Genomic DNA, 16,318 nt, shown 5'->3' with positions numbered 1-16,318 from the left:
ACATCGAACACCTTTTGCATGAATTGGAACGCCGACTGCAAAGCCAGGCCTAATCGCCCAACCTCACTAATTCTCTTGTGGCTGAATGGAAGCAAGTCCCCGCAGCAATGTTCCAACATCTATTGGAAAGCCCTCCGAGAAGAGTGGAGGCTTTTATAGCAGCCAAGGGGGAACCAACTCCATATTAATGCCCAGGATTTTGGAATTAGATGTTTGTCAAGCAGGTGTCCACATACTTTTGGTCATGTAGAGTGTACCACAGACCATATCGCCGAAAGTCACATGATTTGGAAACCGCCTGGTGCACTCCTCTTAAAACAATGGTTTTCCTTGTCCTCGTCTTCTGGCTTTCGTATGATCGATAAAACAGGTCCTGTTGATTTGTCATGGCACGGGCCCTAGCTGTTTTTCCAGAATACAATGCTATAGCCACACTACCATTAAAATTACAGTACGTCTAAGGCAGCGGTATTCAAACTTTTTCAACGGGGACCCAATCTTTTCCCGCTAGAATTTCTGGGGACCCCATTTTTTTGGCAATCATTTCTTACAACCCCACCCCAAATCTAATGACCAAACCTTCAAATTGGTCAATATAGATTTTTAGATCAACAAATAACCAATTCATTAAATGTTGATCTCTTCTCAAAATGAAAAGAAACTAATAAACAAATGTAAAAAAAAAAAAAAAAAAATCTCAAATTATCTTTCACAAACACATTTGTATATTATCCCATGCAATCATTTTTGTTCTTCATTTTTTATATACAGTCGTGGCCAAAAGTTTTGAGAATGACACAAATATAAATTTTCACAAAGTTTGCTGCTTCAGTGTCTTTAGATATTTTTGTCAGATGGTACTATGGAATACTGAAGTATAATTACAAGCATTTCATACGTGTCTAAGGCTTTTATTGACAATTACGTGAAGTTGATGCAGAGAGTCAATATTTGCACTGTTGACCCTTCTTTTTCAAGACCTCTGCAATTCGCCCTGGCATGCGGTCAGTTAACTTCTGGGCCACATCCTGACTGATGGCAGCCCATTCTTGCATAATCAATGCTTGGAGTATGTCAGAATTTGTGGGTTTTTGTTTGTCCACCCTCCTCTTGAGGATTGACCACAAGTTCTCAATGGGATTAAGGTCTGAGGAGTTTCCTGGCCATGGACCCAAAATATCGATGTTTTGTTCCCCGAGCCACTTAGTTATCACTTTTTCCTTATGGCAAGGTGCTCCGTCATGCTGGAAAAGGCATTGTTCGTCACCAAACTGTTCCTGGATGGTTGGGAGAAGTTGCTCTTGGAGGATGTGTTGGTACCATTCTTTATTCATGGCTATGTTCTTAGGCAGAATTGTGAGTGAGCCCACTCCCTTGGCTGAGATGCAACCCCACACATGAATGGTCTCAGGATGCTTTACTGTTGGCATGAGACAGGACTGATGGCAGCGCTCACCTTGTCTTCTCCGGACAAGCTTTTTTTTGGATGCCCCAAACAATCGGAAAGGGGATTGGTCAGAGAAAATGACTTTACCCCAGTCCTCAGCAGTCCAATCCCTGTACCTTTTGCAGAATATCAGTCTGTCCCTGTTTTTCCTGGAGAGAAGTGGCTTATTTGCTGCCCTTCTTGACACCAGGCCATCCTCCAAAAGTCTTCGCCTCACTGTGCGTGCAGATGCACTCACACCTGCCTGCTACCATTCCTGAGCAAGCTCTGTACTGGTGGTGCCCCGATCCCGCAGCTGAATCAACTTTAGGAGACTGCCTGGCGCTTGCTGGACTTTCTTGGGCGCCCTGAATCCTTCTTCACAACAATTGAACCTCTCTCCTTGAAGTTCTTGATGATCCAGTAAATGGTTGATTTTGGTGCAATCTTACTGGCAGCAATATCCTTGCCTGTGAAGCCCTTTTTCTGCAAAGCAATGATGACGGCACGTGTTTCCTGGCAGGTAACCATGGTTGACAGAGGAAGAACAATAATTCAAAGCACCACCCTCCTTTTGAAGCTTCCAGTCTGTTATTCAAACTCAAACAGCATGACAGAGTGATCTCCAGCCTTGTCCTCGTCAACACTCACACCTGTGTTAACGAGAGAATCACTGACATGATGTCAGCTGGTCCTTTTGTGGCAGGGCTGAAATGCAGTGGAAATGTTTTTGGGGGATTCAGTTCATTTGTATGATAAAGAGGGACTTTGCAATTCATTGCAATTCATCTGATCACTCTTCATAAAATTCTTAAGTATATGCAAATTGCCATCATACATACTGAGGCAGCAGACTTTGGAAATTAATATTTGTGTCATTCTCAAAACTTTTGGCCACGACTGTATACTGTACAGGTCTAAAGTTTGGACACATTCCAGGGTTTTTCTTTAGTAGTAATAATAGTAAAGACATCAAAACTATGAAATAACACATATGGAATCATGTAGTAACCAAAAAAGTGTTAGACAAATTAAAGTATATTTTATATTTGAGATTCTTCGAAGTAGCCACCCTATGCCTTGATGACAGCTTTGCACACGCTTGGTATTCTCTCAACCAGCTTCACCTGGAATGCTTTTCCAACAGTCTTGAAGGAGTTCCCACATATGCTGAGCTCTTGTTGGCTGCTTTCCCTTCACTCTGCGGTCCAACTCATCTCAAACCATCTCAGCTGGGTTGTCGGGTGATTGTTGAGGCCAGGTTATCGGATGCACCGTCACTCTCCTTGGCCAAGTAGCCCTTACAGCCTGGAGGGTCATTGTCCTGTTGAAAAACAAATGATAGTCCCACTAAGCGCAAACCAATAGGATGGCATATCACTGCAGAATGCAGGTTAAGTGTGCCTTGAATTCTAAATAAATCACTGACAGTGTCACCAGCAAAGTACATTGGGAACCACACGTGGAGATCATCCGTTCACCTTCTCTGCGTCTCACAAAAAAAATCTCAAATGTGGACGCATCAGACCAAAGGCCTAGGAACAGTGGGTTAACTGCCTGTTCAGGGGCAGAACGACAGATTCGTAACTTGTCAGCTCAGTGATTTGAACTTGCAACCTTTCGGTTACTAGTCCAACACTCTAACCACTAGGCTACCCTGGCGCCTCCTTGAGTGGTTTCTTTGCAGCGATTCGACCACGAAGGACTGATTCACGCAGTCTCCTCAGAACAGTTGATGTTGACATGTGTCTGTTACTGCATTTATTTGGGCTGCAATTTCTGAGGCTGGTAACTCTAATGAACGTATCCTCTGCAGCAGAGGTAACTCTGGGTCTTCCTTTCCTGTGGCGGTCCTCATGAGAGCCAGTTTCATCATAGAGCTTGATGATTTTTGCGACTGCACTTGACGAAACTTTCAAAGTTCTTGAAATGTTCTGTATTGACTGACCTTCATGTCTTAAAGTAATAATGGACCTTAGTTTCTCTTTGCTTATTAATGCTAAGAGTATGCAAAGCTGTCATCAAGGGTGGCTACTTTGAAGAATCTCAAATGTAAAATATATTTAGTTATGTTTAACACTTTTGGTTACTACAAGATTCCATATGTTATTTCATAGTTTTGATGTCTCAACTGTTATTCTACAATGTAGAAAATAGTAAAAATAAAGAAAAACCCTTGAATGAGTAGGTGTGTCTAAACTTTTGACTGGTACTGTCTATATCTAAAAAGGACTTTGAATACCACTGGCTAAGGTAAAATTACTAATTGCTGACTCAAGTCGCTAAATAACCAGTCTCATTGTGGCCTGATCTCAGGGGCCCATCCATCCACCTCTATGTTGTGCATGCCTGTCAGGCATTTTGGCACGCAATAAACCCCCCCCCCCCAAAAAAAAAAAATCATAATTGCTTCTAGGCATGCTGCAACAGCTGTGTTGGAAAAGCCTCTTGTCCTCCCTCATCTGTCTCTAGCCCTGGGTAATGACTGTATACAGAATACAGCCTTCCAAAAAGATCTCTTTGTTTTCTTTGTCACTCGTTTGATACAGCTCTCTCTATTTCTCTTACTCTCTCTCCCTCTCTCACTGAATGTTTTGTATGTCCACTTAATACCAAGTCAAAACGTAGCAGGGATGCTTTGTGGAAGAGTAATGAGATTTGGCAACGACTATTACATAACTGTTAGAGTGCAAGTCCTCAGCAGTTCATTTGACTGCCCATAATTGCTTCATTTTGTGTTAACAAGCCGGGTGGCTGGCGTAATCAAAGTAACTCTATGTGTCTGTGTTGACAAGGCAAAATAGGGTGTACTATTCCAGGACTCACTGGTGTACTATTCCAGGACTCACTGGTGTACTATTCCAGGACTCACTGGTGTACTATTCCAGGACTCACTGGTGTGCTATTCCATGACTCACTGGTGTACTATTCCAGGACTCACTGGTGTACTATTCCATGACTCACTGGTGTACTATTCCATGACTCACTGGTGTACTATTCCATGACTCACTGGTGTACTATTCCATGACTCACTGGTGTGCTATTCCATGACTCACTGATGTACTATTCCATGACTCACTGGTGTGCTATTCCATGACTCACTGATGTACTATTCCATGACTCACTGGTGTATGATTTTTATTAATGAAAGTTCTAAATTTGCTTTATGAGTAGTGCGTGAACATAGGGTGTCAACACATATATTACACATTATTTCAATGGGTCTTTCTCCATTCGAATTGTTTTATACTGTTCAATTTAACTTCAACCTAAAATAATTTCCTGCACTTCCATCAATTTCTGCATTTCCTGCACTCATTTGAGATAATTTCCACACTGCCAAGATGTTAGCAAATATACTTATTTTTTAACCAAATGTTGATTAAAACACTTGGGTGAACTTTTGGAATCATGGAAATAGAATGTTTATTATAATTCCACAGTTAGAATATAAATAATAGTGGGCACTTTGAATAGTGTTTGACATGACAACGAATGAAAATGCCATGGACGAGTTATTTTGACAGGGTAGGAATCAAAGTGGTGGTCAGTGTTTCCCCAGGGGAACCTATAATCTTTGGCTACATTAAATCTTTATTCATATAGCCAACATATTCATGCTTCTCCTATTCCTCTTTGATTTAGAAGACGGTCACTGTTGCACAAACATCATGCTGATTTAAGCCTCCACCATACTGGTATCACGCTGTATAAGCTAGCTAGTACTGACTCAGTAATTTTATTAGCTAGTTTCGCTAGCCAGCCAGCTAGCTAACTAGCGATTAGCATTAGAGGCTAAAACCATTTAGCTTAACTTAAGAAAATACAAACAAGCTGTTTGCAGCTGTAAGAAACACAAACTAATATTGTAATTATAGAACGCTTGTGGATTTATATTATGATAAAAGTGGAAACAACATCGTTGTCATCAACATTTTTGCATGTGCTGCATTGAGCATGCAGACTGAACGAAAGTGTCTAGTGGTCAAGCAACAACAAATGTGCTCCTTGAGTGACGAGGTGGGACTAGGTCTGTGTGGAAAGCGGCGCGGAAAGGGATGACTCAAGTAGCGGAGTAAAATTGGACATTACACACGGCGTATCACATTTAACAAACCAAACATTCAAATACCATTATAGAAGGTAAAGTAAAAACCCAAACCAGTCCGTGCATAAATGCCAATGTATATAGTAAAACACGGTATACCGCCCACCCCTAAGAGGCTGGTTGTTGTATGAATTGGGTTAAGTCCAAACCCATTGTTTTTGTCTGGGTAGAAGTGCCCAGAGTTGACACAAGTATGGGTTGGAGTGATTTGGGGAACTCGAGTTTATTCTACATCTGAAGCTCAAATTGCATCCTATTTTCTATATGCTGTACATGAGGCTCTGCTCACAAGTAGTGCACCATGAAGGGAATAGGGTGCCATTTGGGGATGGTTAACCCTAACCCTCACGGGATGTTCTGAGTTCAAGTCCCTTGTCTTTACTAAGGACATGGTCCCATTTGACTCCTTATTCTTACTGTAAGGTGGGAGTGATGGAGAGGGAAAGAGAGAGAGACTGAGAAGCAGACATGTGGATGACATATGTTCACCTATCAACCTCACCGATTGATCCTTCACTTTTATTTGCTTTAAGTTTAATACTGTCTGTGACTTTACTTTGCTTTCTGTATGAAGCTCTCCATTTCCCAGTTGGTAACCAAAAAGTCATTTTTGTGTGTGTTTGTGTGCGTGTGTACAAACGTGTGTGTTATTCCAGTGTATCGACAAGGCCAGAGATCTATTGGATGCGGAGCTGACAGCCATGGCTGGAGAGAGTTACAGCAGAGCATATGGGGTAAGAACATCACTCTACTAATGAGGACAAATATAAGCACTGACCAAATTATTATTATCAGTATTATGTTTCACAGGAACATTTGCCCATACAACTTTATGGTCAATTTGCATCCATTTTAACTGCCGGTAATAAATCTTGGTAATATTTGTAATATTCCACCACATACAGATAAAAGACTAAAGTAAACGTTTGTTTAGTCAGGTAGCTCTACAATTATGCATTTACTGGAAACAATGTATTTACTGTAATTACACTTTGAGCACCTGGTGGGAAAAGTACTACATATACACTCAAATGCAATAAGTAATACTTACTCAAACTGCCATTATGACAGCATTCATGTTCCTGTATCACCTCATACCAACCTGTGGTTCTCCATTAAATATGAGCAGCTTATGGATGAGTAATGTTGTCCTTATGTAGTGCCTTGAAAGGAAGTGCTACCAGAGGAGGGGGTGCTGTACAGTGATTGAGTGTTGCTGTTGTTGTGCAGGCCATGGTGTCGTGTCAGATGCTGTCGGAGCTGGAAGAGGTCATCCAGTACAAGCTGGTCCCGGAGAGGAGGGACATCATCCGAGACACCTGGTGGGAAAGGCTACAGGTACACACTTGAGGGGGGCGCTGACACACACACTCATATACACACACAAACAAACAAATATACACATGGGCACACGCACACACGGTACAAACACATTCAAAGACAAAAAAATATATGCATTCATACGTACACACACACACACACACACACACACACACACACACACACAGACGAGAGGGTGGTTAAGGGAGCATGTGGAAAAGGATATACGTGATTGGAATGGATGATACACACACCTTTAACATAAACTTGAGGGATGACAGTGCATAGGAGACCACTTCAGTTTGAATAATGTTCCATTGTTCCATACGTCTTGAAGAGTTTGACATGCGTTTCCTGTTCACTTGATATTACCTGCCCCCTGCAAACATCTGGACAAACTAGGACACTGGTATATGAAGTCAAATGAAAGGGGATATACCTAGTCAGTCGCACAACTGAATGCATTCAACCGAAATGTGTCTTCCGCATTTAACCCAACCCTTTTGAAGCAGAGGCTGCCTTAATCGACATACACATCATCGACGTCCGGAGAGCAGTTGTTGTTGGGGGTTAACTGCCTTGCTGAAGGGCAGAAAGACAGATTTTTACCTTGTCGGCTCAGGGATTTGATCTTGTTGGCCCAACATTCCTATAGGCTAGACTTTGAGGAACGTTTTCGCATCGCATGAGCCCACTACAAATGGTGTAGGCTTTACAGTGAAATGCTTACTTGAAAGCTCTTTCGCAACGATGCAGTTAGATAAATAAAACATCTCGTTCAGAAATCATGGGCATTAATATGGAATTGCTCCCTCCTTTGCTGCTATAACAGCCTCCACTCTTCTGGGAAGGCTTTCCACTAGATGTTGGAACATTGCTGCAGGGACTTGATTCCATTCAGCCGAAAGAGCATTAGTGAGGTCAGGCACTGATGTCGGGCGATTAGACCTGGCTCGCAGTCTGCGTTCCAATTCATCCCAAAAGTACACGCTTCAGCCCTTGCCTGTCCCATTCTGTGAGCTTGTGTGGTCTACCACTTCGCGGCTGAGCTGTAGTTGCTCCTACTAGACGTTTCCAAATCACAATAACAGCACTTACAGTTGACCAGGGCAGCTGTAGCAGGGCAGAAATTTGACGGACTGATTTGTTGGAAAGATGGCATCCTATGATGGTGCCACATTGAATGTCACTGAACTTTTCAGTAAGGCTATTCTACTGTCAATGTTTGTCTATGGAGATTGCATGGCTGTGTTTAAAAATGTCTACACCAGTCAGCAATGGGTGTGGCTGAAATAGCCGAATCCACTCATTTGAAGGTGTGTCCACATACTTTTGTATAAACTCAGCAAAAATAAGAAACGGACCCTTTTCAGGACCCTGTCTTTCAAAGATAATTCATAAAAATTCAAATAACTTCAGATCTTCCTTGAAGAGGGTTTAAACACTGTTTCCCATGCTTGTTCAATTATCCATAAACAATGATTTAACATGCACCTGTGGAACGGTCGTTAAGACACTAACAGCTTACAGACGGTAGGCAATTAAGGTCACAGTTATGAAAACTTAGGACACTAAAGAGCCCTTTCTACCGACTCTGAAAAACACCAAAAGAAAGATGCCCAGGGTTCCCTGCTCATCTGCGTGAACGTGCCTTAGGCATGCTGCAAGGAGGCATGAGGACTGCAGATGTGGCCAGGGCAATAAATTGCAATGTCCGTACTGTGAGACGCGCTACAGAGAGACAGGACGGACAGCTGATCGTCCTCGCAGTGGCAGACCACGTGTAACAACACCTGCACAGGATCGGTACATCCGAACATCACACCTGCGGGACAGGTACAGGATGGCAACAACAACTGCCCGAGTTGCACCAGGAACGCACAATCACTCCATCAGTGTTCAGACTGTCCGCAATAGGCTGAGAGAGGCTGGACTGGTAGGCCTGTTGTAAGGCAGGTCCTCACCTGACAGCACCGGCAATAACATTGCCTATGGACACAAACCCACCGTCGCTGGACCAGACAGGACTGGCAAAAAGTGCTCTTCACTGACGAGTTACGGTTTTGTCTCACCAGGGGTGATTCGCGTTTATCGTCGAAGGAATGATCGTTACATCGATGCCTGTACTATGGAGCGGGATCGATTTGGAAGTGGAGGGTTCGTCATGGTCTAGGGCGGTGTGTCACAGCATCATCGGACTGAGCTTGTTGTCAATCTAAACGCTGTGCGTTACAAGGAAAGACATCCTCCTCCCTCATGTGGTACCCTTCCTGCAGGCTCATCCTGACATGACCCTCCAGCATGACAATGCCACCAGCCATACTGCTCGTTCTGTGTGTGATTTCCTGCAAGACAGGTATGTCAGTGTTCTGCTATGGCCAGCGAAGAGCCTTGATCTCAATCCCATTGAGCACGTCTGGGTCCTGTTGAATCAGAGGGTGAGGGCTAGGGCCATTCCCTCCAGAAATGTCTGGGAAGTTGCAGATGCCTTGGTGGAAGAGTGGGGTAACATCTCACAGCAAGAACTGCAATTTTAAACAAATAATATTTTTTTAATGACTAATTTCACATTTTATTTAACCATGTAGGCCAGTTGAGAACAAGTTCTCATTTACAACTGCGACCTGGCCAAGATAAAGCAAAGCAGTGCGACACAAATAACAGAGTTACACAGGGGATAAACAAAAGTACAGTCAATAATACAAATCTGGTGCAGTCCATGAGGAGGAGATGCACTGCCGTACTTAATGCAGCTGGTGGCCACACCAGACATGGACTGTTACTTTAGATTTGACTCCCCCCCCCCCCCCCCCCCTTCATTCAGGGACACATAATTCCATTTATGTTAGTCACATGAATCTTGTTATGTGTTCATACAAATATTTACACATGTTAAGTTTGCTCAAAATAAACGTAGTTGACAGTGAGAGGACATTTCTTTTTTTGCCGAGTTTGTATTGTGTAGTCTATACAGGTAAGATAGTCCGGTGGCCATTGATTAGCTACTCAACAGTCTAATTGCTTTGGGATAGAAGCTGTCTGGGAGACTTTCGGTCCGAGACCTGATACTCAGTACCACTTGCCTGACAGTAGCACAGAGAACATGCCATGGCTTGGGTAGCTGAAGTCTTTGTCAATTTTCTGGGCCTGGTATAAAGGTCCTGGATGGCAGGGAGCTCGGTCCCAGTAATGTAGTGGGTCGTCTGCACCACCCCTTGCGGTTGAGGGTGGTGCAGGTTGCCATACCAGGCGATGATGCAGCCAGTCAAGATGCTCTCAATGGTGCAGTTATAGAACTTCTGGAGGATCAGAGGGCCCATGCCAAATTTCTTCAGCCTCCTGAGCGAGAAATGACGCTGCTGTGCCATCTTCAGGACTGTGCTGGTGTGTGTGGACCACGTTACGTCCTCAGTGATGTGGACACCGGGAACTTGAAGCTCTCCACCAACTCCACTACAGCCCCTTCGGTGTGGATGGGGGTATGCTCCCCCTGCTGTTTCCTGTAGTCCACGATCAGCACCTTTCGATGCATGGCGTCTTGCTGATTTTGAGGGAGAGATTATTGTCCTGGCACCATGTGGGCCTGAGTCAGATGCACTACCGCTCGACTCCTGTGCAGTTGAAACAATTGTTGTTGGTATTGAGGTAACACAGTTATTGTATTGTATTGCCTTATTGAGTTGTTAATTTACCGAGAGTTTGAACTTGAGGAATTACAACTATTTGGGCAGCATCCTTAACTTTCCTTATTTCAATTGTAATCCTTGTCAAACCTGTTCCAAGCATATGCTTCCTGACAGGCGGATTTTGATTACAATGATTATCATTTTTTTTATTGATAACTAGAGTTATATCCTGTACAGATAAAAGACCAAATTAGAGGCCACAAAACCAACGCTCTGAAGGAAAATGAAGTCGCCGGCCAAGACTGTGCAACTCAATACGAACACCAGTCTATCCAGAAAATTACCCAAACAAAAAATGAACTGGAACCATGTGCTGTGTGTGTAGTTAAATCCATTACCACCGACTCTAATTGGGAATCAAAACAATCTTTGGAGGTCTCTTCAGGCCACTGTCGGGTTGGTACACGCTCAGACTGAACGCCAGATTGAAAACCTAAAAGTAGGTGTGGTGAGTTACAGTGCACTGAATGCAGTTACAGTGCACTGAATCTATTTCTCTCTCTCTTCTCTTCCTTTTCCTGTTATCTTTTGTCGTGTCTCTCTGTCTCGCTCTCCTGTCTCTTCTCTGGTCTGTCTCTTCTCTGGTCTGTCTCTTCTGTCTCTTCTCTGGTCTGTCTCTTCTCTGGTCTGTCTCTTCTCTGGTCTGTCTCTTCTGTCTCTTCTCTTGTCTGTCTCTTCTCTTGTCTGTCTCTTCTGTCTCTTCTCTGGTCTGTCTTTTCTGTCTCTTCTCTGGTCTGTCTCTTCTGTCTCTTCTCTGGTCTGTCTCTTCTCTGGTCTGTCTCTTCTCTGGTCTCTCTTCTCTGGTCTGTCTCTTCTCTGGTCTGTCTCTTCTCTCGTCTGTCTCTTCTCTGGTCTGTCTCTTCTCTCGTCTGTCTCTTCTGTCTCTTCTCTGGTCTGTCTCTTCTGTCTCTTCTCTTGTCTGTCTCTTCTGTCTCTTCTCTTGTCTGTTTCTTCTGTCTCTGGTCTGTCTCTTCTCTTGTCTCTCTTCTCTGGTCTGTCTCTTCTGTCTCTTCTCTGGTCTGTCTCTTCTGTCTCTTCTCTGGTCTGTCTCTTCTGTCTCTTCTCTGGTCTGTCTCTTCTGTCTCTTCTCTGGTCTGTCTCTTCTGTCTCTTCTCTTGTCTGTCTCTTCTGTCTCCTCTTGTCTGTCTCTTCTGTCTCTGGTCTGTCTCTTCTCTTGTCTCTCTTCTCTGGTCTGTCTCTTCTCTGGTCTGTCTCTTCTCTGGTCTGTCTCTTCTGTCTCTTCTCTGTACTGTCTCTTCTCTGGTCTGTCTCTTCTCTGGTCTGTCTCTTCTCTGGTCTGTCTCTTCTCTGGTCTGTCTCTTCTCTTGTCTGTCTCTTCTGTCTCTTCTCTTGTCTGTCTCTTCTGTCTCTGGTCTGTCTCTTCTCTTGTCTCTCTTCTCAGGTCTGTCTCTTCTGTCTCTTCTCTGGTCTGTCTCTTCTGTCTCTTCTCTGGTCTGTCTCTTCTCTGGTCTGTCTCTTCTGTCTCTTCTCTGGTCTGTCTCTTCTGTCTCTTCTCTTGTCTGTCTCTTCTGTCTCTGGTCTGTCTCTTCTCTTGTCTCTCTTCTCTTGTCTCTTCTCTGTACTGTCTCTTCTCTGTACTGTCTCTTCTCTGGTCTGTCTCTTCTCTGGTCTGTCTCTTCTCTGGTCTGTCTCTTCTCTGGTCTGTCTCTTCTCTGGTCTGTCTCTTCTCTGGTCTGTCTCTTCTCTGGTCTGTCTCTTCTCTGGTCTGTCTCTTCTGTCTCTTCTCTGGTCTGTCTCTTCTCTGGTCTGTCTGTCTGTCTCTTCTCTGGTCTGTCTGTCTCTTCTCTGGTCTGTCTCTTCTCTGGTCTGTCTCTTCTCTGATCTGTCTCTTCTCTGGTCTGTCTCTTCTCTGGTCTGTCTCTTCTCTGATCTGTCTCTTCTCTGGTCTGTCTCTCCTCTGGTCTGTCTCTCTCTTCTCTGGTCTGTCTGTCTCTTTTCTGTCTCTTCTCTCGGTCTCTTGTCTTCTCTTCTCTCTGTCTCTGTGAGCTCAAGTGTTCCTGACATTTGGAGGCTTCACCCAAGATAGGCACGTACGTGTGTGCTCACTCACACACAACACACACCTTCAATCTCTCTCTCTCTCTCTCTCTCTCTCTCTCTCTCTCTCTCTCTCTCTCTCTCTCTCTCTCTCTCTCTCTCTCTCACACTCTCACTCACACTCACACTCACACTCACACTCACACACTCACACAAACATGCATCTGTTTGTCAAAGATACCTTTTTTTTAAGTAGGGGTGTGGATCAGAAAACCAGTCAGTACCTGGTGTGACCACCATTTGCCTCATGCAGCGAAATTGCAGGATATTGACGGGAACTGGAACATGCTGTCGTACACCTCGATCTAGAGCATCCCAAACATGCTCAATGGGTGACATCTCTGGTGAGTATGCAGGCCATAGAAAAACTGGGACATTTTTAGCTTCCAGAAATAATTTACAGATCCTTGTGATATGGGGCCATACATTATCATGCTGAAATAAGAGCTGATGGTGGTGGACGAATGACACGACAATGGGCCTCAGGACCTCATCACGGTATCTCTGTGCATTCATATTGCCATCGATAAAAATGCAATTGTGTTCGTTGTCCATAGTTTCCGCTTGCCCATACCATAACCCTCAGCGCCACCATGGAGCACTCTGTTTACAATGTTGACATTAGCAAACCGTTCGCCCACACAGGGCCATACACGTGGTCTGCGGTTGTGGGGCCCGGTCGGACGTACTGCCAAATTCTCTAAAACTACGGCTTATGGTAGAAAAATTGACATTTAATTCTCTGGCAACAACTCTGGTGGAATTTCCTGCAGTCAGCATGCCAATTGCACGCTACCTCAAAACTTGAGACATCTGTGGCGTTGTGTTGTGCGACAACACTGCACATTTTAGAGTGGCCTTTTATTGTCCCCAGCACAAAGTGTACCTCTAATGATCATGCTGTTTAATCAGCTTCTTGATGTGCCACACCTGTCAGGTGGATGGATTGTCTTGGCAAAGGAGAAAAGTTCACTAACAGGAATGTAAACAAATTTGTGCACAGCATTTGAGAGAAATACGATTTTTGTGCGTATGAAACACTTCAGGAATCTTTGAAACATGGCACATTACATGTTGCGTTTATATTTTTGTTCAGTGTATTTGCCCAATGTAGAAGTGCTCACTCAGAGAGTGTCAAAATATTCAAGAGATAAAGGTGCTCAAAGTTGAACCATTTTGCATACCCCACCATACCATTGGAAAGGAATACAGGTTGGGTGTCATGCTTTGGCTGATAAATGGACTAAAATGGAAATAACATTTACATTTTCACCTTCAAATGATACCACAAGGACGTTTGGAGGTCCACGCATCAGAGAATGTTAACTTGAATGGGAATATCTGTCACGTCCTGACCTTTTGTATGTTTCTATTTTAGGTTGGTCAGGGCGTGAGTTGGGGTGGGCATTCAATGTTTTTGTTCTATGTTGGGTATTTCTATGTGTTTGGCCTGGTATGGTTCAGCTGTCAATCATTGTCTCTGATTGAGAACCATACTTAGGTAGCCTGTTTTCCCACTCTTGTTTATGGGTGGTTAATTTCTGTTTAGTGTCTGTTCACCTGGCAAAACTGTTTTGTTTTCTCTTCGTTATTATGTTGTGTAGTGTTCAGTTTGTTCAATTAAAAATATGAAGAACACTTACCACGCTGCACCGTGGTCCTCTTCTCCTTCACCAGACGAAAACCGTTACAATATCAGTTTTAATTATACTGTCAAACCTCCATAGGAAACCTATTGAAATAATCGAAAGGTTGATAGTAGAATAGACATGAACATTTAATTTGACATTGGATGGTGGGTGGACCGGCATGTGGTAGTAATTAGAAGTTAAAATTACAATAGGTCAAATTCTATGATTGAAATTATGCCCACATTGTATTCAAGAGTATGTGTCGCAACCAATGGCGGGCACCACAAAAAAGCCTCAGATTAAGTAGGGTCTAAGCTACAACATACAGTGCAGTTCATACAGTGTTTTCAGACCCCTTGACTTTTTCCACATTTTGTTGTTACACCATCATGCTAAAATGGATTCAATTGTTTTTTTCTCATCAATCTACACACAATACCCTATAATAACAAAGCAAAAACTCGATTTTAGAAATGTTTGCTAAAAAAATTATATTGTATTTACATTAGTATTCAGACTCTTTACCCAGTACTTTGTTGAAGCAGCGATTACGGCTTCAAGTCTTCTTGGGTATGACACTACAAGCTTGGCACACCTGTATTTGGGGAGTTTCTCCTGTTCCTCTCTGCAGATTCTCTCAAGTTCTGTCAGGTTGGATGGGGAGTGTCGCTGCACAGCCATTTTCAGGTCTCTCTAGAGATGTTAGATCAGGTTCAAGTTTGGGCTCTGGCTGGGCCACTCGAGGACATTGAGACTTGTCCCGAAGCCATTCCTGTGTTGTCTTGGCTGTGTGCTTAGGGTTGTTGTCCTGTTGGAAGGTGAACCTTCGCCCCAGTCTGAGGTCCTGAGCGCTTTGGAGCAGGTTTTCATCAAGGATCTCCCTGTACTTTGCTCCGTTCATCTTTCCCTTGATCCTAACTAGTCTCCCAGTCCTTGCTACTGAAAAACATTCCCACACCATGATGCTGCCACCACCATGCTTCACCTTAGGGATGGTGCCAGGTTTCCTCCAGGTGTGACGCTTGGCACCCATGCCAAAGAATTCAATCATTTCTTTTGGCAAACTGCTGTGGTGGGGTCTACAAAATGGTTCAATTTGAGCACCTTTATCTCCTGAATGTTTTGGCATTCCAGTCCAAAAAGTGACTTATTCCATGGGCAAACATGTATGGGAAGTTTTGTTTAAATCAAATGTTGTCAAAAAGTGATTGAATTCGTTGCATAGACACCAACAAGGCTATTATTTACTTCTCCATAAGACCTTAATGCCTGTCACGTATTCCAGGGGAATATATAAACCCCTAAACCCTCCTCATGTCCTTGTGTAGTGAAAGGTCTTGATGGTTCCACTCTTTCCATTCATAAAAGAAGAGGAGGTGGGGGAGTTGGATTGCGAGGCTCCAGCAGACAAAACAGAGCTAGTTTAATGGCAGCACCAGAGTCTCAGGGTGAAATGTTGACGGGCTCTTCTTCTCCTGTGATTTACTGGCGACTAACCTGACACATCTGTCAAGAGAGTCGCACACGCCTCCGTCAAACAACCTGGGCTGTGTCCTAAATGGCACCCTATTCCCTTTCTGGTCAAAAGTTGTGCACTATATAGGGAATTGGGTGCCATTCGGGATGCACCCCTGGAATGAAGTGGAAAGCATTTCTGTGAACTGAGAACCAACCACCTGAGACGAGAACCATGTGTCCTGACATAAAAGTCTGGGGCCTCTTAAAAAGTTCTTTAAGATTGTTATAGGTTTTGGGGTTTTGCTCTATTTCATTTTTGACATGAGTTTGGTTCTGTTTGCATGTGGTTTGCCCTGATTGGAATCATCCTCGTTGGTCAGGATGTGTTGCACCTGTCGCCTCGCTAGTCAGTAGTTAGTTTCACCAGTGCTGGCACAGGTGCTATTTAAGAGCGGCTAGCAATACTTGGTGATTTGAAAAGTCATAGTCAATCGATTAATAATATAATAATACTTTTAGCAAACATGTTTATCTTTCCTTTACAATCTGTAGAAACTATGAGAATATAAATGTTCCAAACGTTTGTGAAGCATCGCAGCACAGTTGAAAAAGATATGGCCAATAGAAATCC

General features: G+C 43.6%; 1 protein-coding gene across 3 annotated transcripts in view; it reads left to right on the top strand.

Moving 5' to 3' along the window:
* Positions 1 to 16,318, top strand: part of mtor (mechanistic target of rapamycin kinase) — a 123,475-nt gene that overhangs the window by 83,874 nt on the left and 23,283 nt on the right. For all 3 annotated transcript variants that reach the window (XM_021615845.2, XM_021615843.2, XM_036988105.1), the window contains exons 33-34: positions 6,191 to 6,268; positions 6,765 to 6,872. In XM_021615845.2, the coding sequence (XP_021471520.1) occupies positions 6,191 to 6,268; positions 6,765 to 6,872 (186 nt within the window). The remainder of the gene's footprint in view (positions 1 to 6,190; positions 6,269 to 6,764; positions 6,873 to 16,318) is intronic.

Source organism: Oncorhynchus mykiss, chromosome 9 (genome assembly GCF_013265735.2).
Source record: "Oncorhynchus mykiss isolate Arlee chromosome 9, USDA_OmykA_1.1, whole genome shotgun sequence".
NCBI classification, from domain to species: Eukaryota; Metazoa; Chordata; class Actinopteri; order Salmoniformes; family Salmonidae; genus Oncorhynchus; species Oncorhynchus mykiss.
This window is presented reverse-complemented; position numbering and strand designations above follow the sequence as displayed.